The following is an 11,332-nucleotide window of genomic DNA, read 5'->3' as shown; positions in this document are numbered from 1 at the left end:
TGGGGGGCTGGGAGTTGGGGGTTGTAAGGCAGCAAGGGTGGTTTATGGGGTTGGGGTGGGGTCTGGGATTTGGGGAGGGGGCAGATGGGGGCTTGATCCTGCCTTGAGCAGGGGCCGGGCTAGATGGGACCTCGTGAGCTCCCTGCCAGCCCTACGATCCTACAATATCGTCTCCTGTCAGCCACTCTCGAAGATACCCCAAAACATTTCCTGCACTGTTTCCCCATTGTGGAAACCTCCCATTGCCCAGCCCGCCTCCAAACGGGGGGCAGGTGCTGCCCGTCCTGTCCCGATAGATAAGGCACAACTTGGCCCAGTGCAGCTGCTGAGATTTAACCCGGGCCAAACCGAGGATGCTCAAGGCCTTGCCCAGGGCTGACGGGGACCGAGCGGCACGGCTGGCACGTGTTTGTGTTCTCGCGCAGAGGTCCTCAGAAACCAGAGAAGAGTTCGAAGGCCTCCAAGGCAGATGATCGCCAGCTGCCGGCCACCTCCAAGGGCACCGTGCCCTGGCTCCAGCAGTGCCTGCAGAAAGCGGAGATGCGCGCCCAAGCCGACGCCAACGTAAATGCCACCGGCACTTCCTGGGTTTGCTTTTCCCCTTGACCTTGGCTATGTGTGCGGGTGACCTGTTGTGGGAACGGGGGAGTCTGGGCTCGCCCGGCCCCTTCTCTGATCAGCAAGCAGAGCGCCCATCGTGATCCGCGGTCGTGATGCTGACTTTGTGATCGGGATGCCTGTCTCTTAGCAATCCTGGCTATACAGGGTGGTTTGGGGTCCCCCAACCAGTCCCTATGGACAGGGTTGGTTTGGCACGTTCCCCATTAACTCCCCCCGGGACAGCGTTTTGCACCATCTGTTCCTCCTTTCCTCCCTCTGTCGGGTTGGGATTTCGCCTCCCGCCCTCACACGAGTGCTGCTGGGATGAGTCGGTTCGCGTTTGCAAAAGACGTTGAGGAGGTGACTAAAAAAACCCTGTATTTGTCACCCTCCAAGTCAGGGGATCCCAAGCTGCAGTCTGCAGATGCTTCCCGTGGCTCCCATCCAGCCCAGCCTGTGAGTGCAGACGTAGCTCGAAGGCTTTGGATCCGAGCGGAGTCACCTCCTCCTGGCTTCCAGCCCTCGACTTCCTTTGGGGCAATTAAAAACGCCTAACCTGTTTGCTTTCCCAGGCGAACGACGGCTGCATCGCTGTCCCAGGTGGAGTCAGGAGTGCTCTGCACAGTGGGAGGGAAGGTGACCCCCAAAAGCTCCCCCTTAAGTTTTGATCATTCCTTTGTAACACGTGAAGACTTGCTCTGAATCAGCCCATCCTCAATCCCACCTTTAAGAGGCAAAATACCTGTGAAAAGTCAGTCTGGTTGCTTAGGGTCAGATCTGGAAAGCTGCTTCGGTGTCTACCAGTGCTCCTGCTAGGACTTAACCCAGGGGGTCCTGGCTATAGGTCTTGCCCCTCTGCTCAGGGTCAGGCCAGCACTGCATTTGGGGTCAGGACGGGATTTTATGCCACGGTCAGGTTTGTATGGGCTGCGGGGAGGCGTTTCCTTCCTCTATAGCGGGGGACACGGCCTCTACCTGGGATCTCTCGAGTGCATTTTAGCAACCCTCACAGCAGCAAGACGCTGCCAGCCCTCGTCCCCCAGCTTCACCTGGGCAGGGCCAGGGGCTCTTGGTGCCTGAGCCTTGTAGCTGTGCAGAAGGGTTGTTGTGTAGTTTTAGGAACAGCTCAGATGGGGATTTGTCTGGGACGGTTTGGATGCACCTGCTCCTGCCTGGAGCAGGGCGTGGGACTAGATGGTCTCCAGAGGTCCCTTCCAGCCCAATTTCTCTGGGATCTCCAGGAGCACACATGCACCTACTGCTGCTGGCATCCAGGATCTGACCCTTGGGGCCTAAGCATCAGCACCCACATTTGAAACGTGTGGGTTTTTTTACCCAGTTGGCTCGCTAAGGAAGGGGTTGGAGCCGGTCCCTCTTATTCCACGCAAGGGAGACAGCCCAAAGAAGTCCACTGAGAGCGATGGGCTGGAAAGAAGCACGTGTAAATTGGACAGAATTAAGGGAGATGAATGATTAAGGAGCTGGATGCACGGAGGAAGTATGCAAGACTAAAACTGTAGGGAGCCAAGAGATCTCAAGGGGGAAATATAATTGTGTATGCGCTGGGTGGCACCTTAGAGACTGACTCACTCAGAAAGCCACATGCTTTCCTAGGCAACAGCTACAGTCAGGCGCTGTGAAATAAATTGTAGGTGAATAAATACATAGGAAAGAAGTCCCATCAGTAGGAAATACATCATGAGCATGATTCACTTTTGCCCAAACTGCAATGAATTAATTTAACACCAGATAAATACTCAGTGATTTCAAAGGGCGCTTTGATTCCTCAGTCCTTTCTCTAGGAGCTGTGCTTGAAAACCAGGGGCACGACACAGCCCCTCCAGTGGATTTAGTCATCCAAAGGGCAACGGGATCTCTGATTTCAGTGGCTCCCGCTGGTCTGCAACCTTGCTAGGGGCTGCTCTCTTTCTTCGATGCTCCTGGGTGGAAGAATATAAGTGAAAGCGTTTTAATCTGCATGGCAGGTGCATTGAATTAACCAGGAGAAACCTCTGATTTGTGTCGTGGGTAGTTGTGTTATAGTTCAGGCACTACGGCTGGAAGAGTGGGTCTCCCTATAGAGAGTCCTAGAGACGTGGGACCTCCAGAGGTCACATCTAGTCCAACCCCTGCCTGAGATAGGATCAGCCCTGTGCAAAACATCCCAGACAAACCCACAATCTAAATGGTGTGTGAAACTACCGTCAATCCTGATACAATGCAAGACATCGCATCTGAACCTGCCCCAGGGAAAGCAGGAGGACCGCAGCGGCCAACATCCTGTCAAAGGCCTGCAACAGGGGAAGGCAAACCCCCCTCCCAGAGCAGATCAGTAGTCCATGCAAACCAGCGGAAGGAATCCAGTGAGCTCTGGATTTGGCCCCTGGCCCACCATATCATTGCATTGAGTGGTCTGGGCTCTTCCAACCTGACGTTTTGCAGCTGGCTGTCCGCATTGCTGGAGAACGCACCCCACCAGCAGCACGGCTCCGTGCAAGGGGCCGGCCGCGGTCACCTTCCTGTGCGGCCTCAGTGCAGAGTCACTTTGCCGTGACAGCACACTGATTAAATGCTTCCTCCTCCGCCTCCAAACATTCCCCACTGTGAAAATGAGGATCTTTTGGCGCGCGGCTGACATCGTCACGTTATCTGGCGAGCGCACGGCACTCAGCTGTGCAGCGCGGGCCTCCCTTTTGATCGAGCCTCAACTGATGAATACAAATTCATGCAGCTGCACGACGACCATCGCTGGAATGAGACAAAAAGCAGGTACCACGGCTTCGTTAGCGGTCTCCTAGCACAACGAGGTGTGCTTCCTGCCGGGCACTGGGCGCCCTTCATTCTGATTTTAAGTAAAGCCAAAGTTGCTCAGTGACTTGCAGGAGTTGGCCCTATTTTAAGAAGTTAATCTTGGTCAGAGGTCCACCCTAGCTGCAGCGGTCCATCACGCTGGCATCATTTAAGGCTCACCAGCTTTTACAGCCAGCAGCGCACATGGGAGCAATGTGGCTACAACACATCTGGAACGACCTGGTATCCATTTGCAGCCGAGGCAGCTTTCAGTAGAGACCTGCAGCAAGGCTGAGAGCTGCCCCTATAGCGAGAAGCCCTGCCACACTGCCCATTTTTGAAGGATTTATTAGTGCCTCGAGTCTATTTCTGCTTTAAGTCTTTGGGTGGGTTCCCACTGAGGTCTGTGATCGGACTACAGAAGCAGGATGCTGGCTGCTGTGGTTCCCCTGCTTTACCTGTGCAGGTTTGGGTGTCAGGTCAAAGTTGTGTCAGGGTTGAGGGTCGTCTTATGTAGAGTTTAGATTAGGGTTGTTTGGGATGGTTTGGACAGGGTTGATCCTGCCTCAGGCAGGGGTTGGACTAGATGACCTCAGGTCCCTTCCAGCCTTACTCCTCTAGGACTATTAACCATAATACTCAACACTCGCCAACCCTCCCTCCTTCTAATTCACTGTCAAGGTAGAGACGTATCCTAGAAAGGATGGAGCAATCTAAGGCCGTGCTTCTCAACCCGTGGCTTGCGACCCAAAAGTGGATCGCAAGAAGATATGAAAGGGTGGCAAGGAAACTTTATAAAGTGGATCAACAAACTTTAAAATTGGATTCTCCTTTAAAGGAGCAAAGCATGGGAAACAGTGGGTTTTCTCTTGCAGGCTGGCAGAGCTCCAGTCTGCAAGGGGCTGCTTGGGCTTGCCCCATACATTGCCAGGCTGGGACCTGGGGGCAGCGGGTCGGGAGTGGCCATCGATGTTTACAAATGGGTCCTGGTCCAAAAAGAGGTTGAGAATAACTGATCTAAGGGACCCTTGAAATCAGGGGGAATATCTAACCTTTACTTCCCTTGCTGCAACTTGAATCCTCCCTACGCGGGCTTGGTGGCAGAGTTGAGACCTTAATATAGGGCTACCTAAGCGACAGGGAGCGAAGGGCTTCCGAAATAATCCAAGAGAGAGAGAAATACCTTCTGGAAAGAAAAGAAGAAGAAGGGGAAGAGCAGAAGCTGTTAGCAGCAGAGTATTTAAGCAGCTCCGCGCAGAGCTCCCAGCAAGCGCACACAACAGGCAGGAAGGGAAATCCACTAAGCGTGAGAGCGAAACGGACGAGTCTCGTGACTCAGTTTCCCCAAAGGCAGGAAAGTCAAGGAGGTTTTTTAAAAAAATGTTTTTATTCGTTCCCTTTCAGGAAGCAAAGGGATTTAAATATCCACAGGCATGTTAGAGTTTCATGTTGGCCAGCGTCACTTAAGTTAACTGACCACACTTCTTAATGGGAGGCGATTCCTGCCTCTTCCCCGCCTCCTTTTCCAAAGTTGGCAGCATTTTTTAAGTGTTTCAGAAAGAAAAGCAGAAATTTGGCATTTTCCAGCCTTAAAAAAATGCTGTTTCTTACTAAGTGTATAGCCTAGCTGTTAAGATCGCACCTGTAATGAAGTTGCCTCCTTGGACATGCACTGTCTAGCACATCAGCCTGGTGCACGAGGTCATGCCTCCCTCTAGCGTTTGCTCTGTGTCATTATAACAACCTCCTACCGCAGTGTTTCCCAACCTTTCTGAGACTCAAGACACACCTGGAAAAAGCTGGCTCTCAGTTTGCACTCAGTTTTTGACTTCAGAAAGAGACTAAAGCGATTCTTCTGTTGCAAAAAACCCAGAAAGACACAACAGGTCAGATTGTTTTTAACACTGGGGCTTCCTACGGGAAATCTTGGGTTTATCTTGTGGCTCACATCTGCACAGCTAACAGTGCCCACAGCACCCTTGACTGAGAAGCGCTGTCCTACATCTTCACCATGGTTAGCACTGTCCTTTAGCCCCGGGGGCTGGCAGAGACCCGCATTTGGGTGTTGACTCTCCCCGTGTTATGCAGCCAAGTTCATGCTGATTGCACTGCCAGGTACGTAGCAGTATAAGTGTGTGTGTGTGTGCACACATGCATGTGTGTGTGATTGCACTGCCAGGTAAGTAGCCGTGTGTGTATGTGTGTGTGTGCGTGTGTGTGTGAGGCAGAGAGAGATTGCACTGTCAGGTATATAGTTGGTGCATGCGTGTGTGCATGCGTGTGTATGTGATTGCACTGGCAGGTATGTAGTTGTATGTGTGTGGGGGGGTGAGAGAGATTGCACTGGCAGGTATGTAGTTGTGTGTGTGTGTGTGTGATTGCACTGGCAGGTATGTAGTTGTATAAGTGTTTGTGTGTGTGCATACATGTGTGTGTGATTACACTACCAGGTAAGTAGTTGTGTGTGTGTCTGCGCGCGTGTGTGATTGCATTGTCAGCTATGTAGTTGTATGTGTGCGTGTGATTGCACCGCCAGGTAAGTAGTTGTGTGTGTGTGTGTGTGTGTGTGTGTGTGTGATTGCACTGCTAGGTATGTAGCCGTGTGTGTGTAAAGCACTGACACTATGCGACACTAAAAGCATAACCAGGCACTGCGATGGTGTTCAGGCAGCAGCACGCCTATTCCTCACTTCTGTTTTCCAGTCATTTACGCTTAAATGCTCAAAAAGAGCAAGGCGGCGAGTACATATTATCACAGCCCCCCCTTAACATAAGTAGCAGGAGCGCAGAAAGGTGGAGAGACTCACTAACGATTGCAGAGGGAGTTGGTGTCAGCGCCGAGGCTCCAGGACTCAGAGCAGCAGCCTGTTGCCCGCCGGCACTAACACATCCCCTCCGGAGTGCGCCGTGAGAGCAGATAGCTGCCCGGGGCCATTCAGACGTGCTGCTCCTCACCTCCTCTCCCCTGCAGGGGTTCTCGGTCATCCACTCCGCGGCACTCAATGGCCGGCTGGACTGCCTGAAAACCATCGTCGAGAAATACGAGGTGGACGTGAACTTGCCCAGCCTGAAAGGATGGAGACCCATTCACCTGGTGATGAACAAGGAGAGCGGTCCCAGAGCCTTGGAGTGCCTGCAGTACCTCATCGGGAAGGGGGCCGACGTGAACATGTGAGTGAGGGCCTGAAATCAGTCTCCATCCTTTGGGTGTTGAAACCCCGGGTAGACAAAGCCGTGGCTGGGATGATGGAGTTGGGGCTGGTCCTGCTCGGACTAGATGCGACCTCCTGAGCTCCCTTCCACCCTCATTATCTACCATGCTATGACATTTACTGCTGGCTTATTTCCCTGCTTATTTCAAACCAGTCTGAAGATGGCTGAACCCAGTTTGAGATAGACGGGCTCATTTTGTAATGCCAAATGCAAGGAGCCCCTATGCTGGGAAGCCAGAGCGGGATCCCCCGACGGCTGGCCCGGCATCGGGACATCCATTTGTTTTCCAGCCAGAGCCAGACCGGAGCGAGTCCCCTTCACAAGGCAGCCAGCGAAGGACGCCTCCCGTGCATTGTCGCGCTGGTGGAAGCCGGAGCTGACATTTTCGCCAAGGATGCAAAGGGACACGTGCCTGTAGACCTGTGCAAGCTGTGGGCACACAGAAGCTGCGCGAGGTGAGCGCTTCCACCCCCGAGGGCCGAGGAAATGGGACGCTTTCCAGCTGCGACCTCGGTTAATAGTCAAGCAGCAGCCGGGCAGGGGATTGAGCTTGGAACTTGATAACAAGCAGTGCTAAAATCCCCGCCTCGGGCAGGGGACAGAGGCAGCGCTTGCGGCATCTGCGCTGCCTCCAGAACGGGGCCAAGGAGCTCTCTAATGCAGCCCCAGTTGGCAGGGGTGAAAATGGAGGTAGAGATGCAGACACGGTGGGTTTGCGCTCTATTGCCTGCCCTCTGTGGCTCCCCCGGTCAACCGGGCCAGGCGTGCAGCATCGTGGGCTCAGCCCGTGCACTTCAGGCCTGACCCGTCACGCTTCCTGCTGCTCCAGTCCATCCCGCTCTTTGCGGCGAGATCCGCCTGACAGCTCAGTCAAGGGACGGATAAAAACCAAGGCCGAGCAAAGCTGCAGGTACACAGGCTGCTCTCCGAGTGCAAGAGGTTGCCCAGCAGAGGTGGACAGGCTGCTTCATGATTATTACCGTGTTTTCTCGCGTATAATATTCAGCCCTCCCCCAAATTCTGCTGCTGGAAATTGGAGGGAGCATCGTAAGTGAGGAAATACGGTAAAAGCAGCTTCTGCCTCTGCTGCAGGGGAAGTTTTGCAGTGCTGCAGGCGGCTGCGGACCCTCTCTCTTTGCCCCCCTTACACAGGCTCTTGCTGCAGAAGCTGCTACTCACCGGTGTTTTCAGGGAAGACCTTTGCTTTCTTTAATCCACCTTTCAGAAACAAAGCCCGTGTCTTCCTCGGGGGGCGCGCTGCGTGCCAGAAAATACAGCGAGTCTTCCAGCCTCCCCTCCCACGGGGTCGTCTTGGATTCGTAGGTTGGGAAGGCCTGGATGGGATGGTAACGGTCAGCTGGTCTGAGCTGCATAAGGCAGGCCAGGGAACGCCCGCCACTCGTATCATGGGTCGCGTTTCTGCCCCGATCGCTTACGGAGCTGCCTGGTGTCAGAGCAAACCAATGGCCAACACACACTAGGACAGGGGCGCTCAACCTCCATCCTGCAGGATAGATCCAGCCCGTGGTGTTTTGTCATTCATCCTGCAGGACTCCCCGGGGGGCAGGATGGGACAGCCGTGGTACCGCTCCCCTCCACGAGGAGCTACATGCTGGGTCCAGCACCCAAACCTTGCACGCAGGGCCGAGCGGGGTCAGTACCAGGCCCTAGGGCCCGAATCCCAGCAGGCGGGGTTGGGCAGGATGGGGTGGTGCTGGGCCCCATCCAGCCTAATGGGCTCTGTGCCAGGCATCTGGCCCTCGGGGACAAAAGGTTGAGCATCACGACCCCAAACCGCCTCTGCCCAGCAGTGTGCACTGGCCAGGGCCAGGAGAGGAGTCCGTGGTGCAAGACCAAGGAGCAAAGCCTCTTGGATCTCCCTGAAGCAGGGTCGGGGTGTGTCAGAGATACTGGATGTGGCCCACAGACCCTATCATCTGGCCTGCGTTGCCTGCAAGTCTCAGACCAGCACGGGAGCTGGAGGTGGAGCACGCACCACACAAGGCACACGGGACCGATCCAGGGCACAGGTTGCACGTGGCACCTTTACCAAACCAGCCCTACACACCGGCTCCCACACGGGCTGGTCTGTGGGCCTGATCCGGCCCCGCGGACCTCGGGCCAGAGACGTTGATGTCCTGACCCCAAAGGAAAAGCTCTGCTCGCTGCACTTGGGCTAATCCTTTGAGAAGACGAGTGCTATTGCTTTACCCAGGGCAGGTTTGGGGGCTCTTGACATCTCTAGACAACAGGCCTTGTAGTTGTGTGGCAGGGTTGTTGCGTGGCTTTAGGACTAGGTCAGACAAGGACTGGTATGGGATGGCTTGGATGGGGATGGTCTTGCCTGGCGCAGAGGGCTGGACTAGATGTGACCTGTGGAGAGCCCTGCCAGCTGTGTATGTGCATGCGTGTGTGTGTAGTTGTGTGTATAGTCAGGTATTGTACATGTGTGGTCACGTGCGTGCGTGTAGTCGTGTTTGTAGTGGTATGTGTGCGTAGTCATGTGTGTTGCCGCATGTAACTGCGTGCATTGCTATCCGTGTGCAGCTGTGTGTATTCTAGCGCACTGCTGCGCAGGTGTGCACATGCAGCCATGTCTGTAGCCAGGCATTGCTGTGCATGTGCCGCCATGCGTGTACCTGTGTTGCTGTGCGTGTGTAGCCACGTGTGCAGCCATGTGTGGTGTGGCACGTATCTGGAGAAAGGGGAAACGGCCGGAAGCCGTGCCTGCTTCACAGGACTGCCCTGCTGCCTCTCCAGGTACCTGACGGACGCCATGTGGAAAAAAACCAAGAGGAATTTGGCTCAGGAAATGCACAAGCTCCAGCAGATCAAGAGCGAGTGGCAGTGCACCGAGGCGGCCTTGGTCACGAGGGAGAAGGTAAGGGCAGCATGGAGTACGGCGCCCACGCAGCCACGGGCTTCGGGGCACTTGGGATCCTGGCTCAACCACGTCAGGCTTTTGCTGGCCTGGGGGTCAGCCGGCCGTTTCCTAGAGGGCAGCTGGAGGTGGACGAAGCCACGGGGGGCCAGCCCCCGTGGGAACCAGGCTGCCACAGAGAGGTTCCCCAGGCCAGGAGGGAGCCTGCCTGCTGCCCAGGTGCTTGGGGCACCCATCTGGGACTGGGACATCTCAGACTCCTGCCCCTTCTCTCGGCATCGTCTCCGCTTGCCGCCCAGCGGCTGCTCGATGTCGAATGCAGGCACGTTCTTGGAGCCCCTGCATGCCTTAGCCACGTCCAAGTTCCCTGCTTACTCCCCTGCCTCGGGCTCCTGGGAAAGCTACCGGGCGATTTCAGAGACCGCAAGCCACTGGCTGAGCCTGGCACCGGCAGTGGGGGACTCCCCTGGCGCGCAGAGGGGAGAGCGCCCCGTTCCCCATCCTACCTAGATGCCCTCCAGCTCCGTGGGGTGTAGCCAGGGTGGGGAAAGGGAGATCCCTTACCCCGGCGCTCCGTGCTGCGTTGCAGATGGAAAAGGCCATGCTGAACAGAATGGCTTTCTCCGACTGGCTCCAGAAAAAGCAGCAGCGGCCCTCACTTCGCACCCTTCAGGAAGAGCCTTTCCCTGAGGACAGCGCAGACCTGGGCGCTCTCCCCAGCACGTTAGCAGCCAAAACCCCTTCCGAAGAAGAGCTGATGTGGGTGGATTCAGCCCCGCGTTTCCCCGATCTCGTCCAGCTGCCCCTCGAGCAGGCGCCGCCACCGTGGAACGCCAGCACCAACCCCTCGTCCCCGCCGGTGGCGGACATATACCGCGCCACGACCGTGAGGCTGGGCGCCGAGCCCGAAGCCAGCCCGGAGCATGATTTCAGCGCCTTCCTGCACCTCTCCAAGGACCCGCGTGGCCGGCCGCTAGTCCGTTCTGCTCACGGAGGCCGACTGGCCTCCCTCCCTGAGCTGCCCTACGACATAGTCCGGAGGAGCATCTTCCCCTCGTCTCGGCCGGTCCGAATGAAGGGGCCGCAGGACTTCCGACCCGCTCACATCCTGGGCGTCCCTAGGAAGCGCCTCCCGCACGGGCCGTGGCGGTGGACGGACGAGATGGCCATGAGCCTGCGGGAAACGCTGGACCCGGAGTTCGTAGCCACAGTCAGGGCTCATCTCGCCGCCTACGACGAAAGCAACTAACCCTCCCCAGCAAAACCAGGGTCTCATCCTGTGAGGAGCTGAGGGCTCTCCACTCCCACACAAGTCAATCAGAAACAGGCCAGGTGCAGCACACCTCACAGGATGAGGCCCTGTGATCCTTCTTCACCGTCCTGCTACTTCCAGGCTGCTCTTTCAGACTCTTAAAACAGCTTTGGTGGGAATAACCCAGCGACAGGAGTGGGGGTCACCCACATCTTCAGCACCTTGGGATCCTAAGCGAATCAGCCGTATCAAGGGTTACACCTCCATCATCTGATCTGCTCGGACTTGTCGCTCATGCAAACGCGGTGAGGATTATAGGACTCGGCAATACCTTTTCAACTAAACCAGCTTGCATTAAACCAGCCGCTGCGCGTCCTTGTTCAATAACGCAGAGCCCCAGGGGTTTGCTCTCGCTGGGCCGGTGTCTCCACAGAGCGGGGTCCGGGTCTCTTCACGAGACCACTTTGGAGGGGAGAGTCGGCGCCATCAGACCAGCCACCACGTGCTGAATAGACAGGCTTCTGTTGCTCCCTGGGTCCGAGAGCCACGTTCTCCCTCTACTTCTTGACCGTGGCCTGGCCGTGGGGCGCACCACC

The 11,332-nt window shown here is 56.0% G+C and overlaps 1 protein-coding gene across 1 annotated transcript in view; it reads left to right on the top strand.

Annotated features, from left to right (window-relative positions):
* ANKRD53 (ankyrin repeat domain 53) overlaps positions 1-11,058 on the top strand; it is a 14,270-nt gene extending 3,212 nt beyond the window's left edge. Inside the window, exons 2-6 of the mRNA XM_025213286.1 lie at positions 426-564; positions 6,302-6,561; positions 6,894-7,058; positions 9,364-9,484; positions 10,074-11,058. Coding sequence (XP_025069071.1) covers positions 426-564; positions 6,302-6,561; positions 6,894-7,058; positions 9,364-9,484; positions 10,074-10,733 — 1,345 coding nt within the window. The 3' untranslated portion in view covers positions 10,734-11,058. The remainder of the gene's footprint in view (positions 1-425; positions 565-6,301; positions 6,562-6,893; positions 7,059-9,363; positions 9,485-10,073) is intronic.
* Positions 11,059-11,332: the final 274 nt, after the last annotated feature.

The sequence above is a fragment of the Alligator sinensis genome, unplaced genomic scaffold (genome assembly GCF_000455745.1).
Source record: "Alligator sinensis unplaced genomic scaffold, ASM45574v1 scaffold1408_1, whole genome shotgun sequence".
Lineage (NCBI taxonomy): Eukaryota > Metazoa > Chordata > Crocodylia > Alligatoridae > Alligator > Alligator sinensis.
This window is presented reverse-complemented; position numbering and strand designations above follow the sequence as displayed.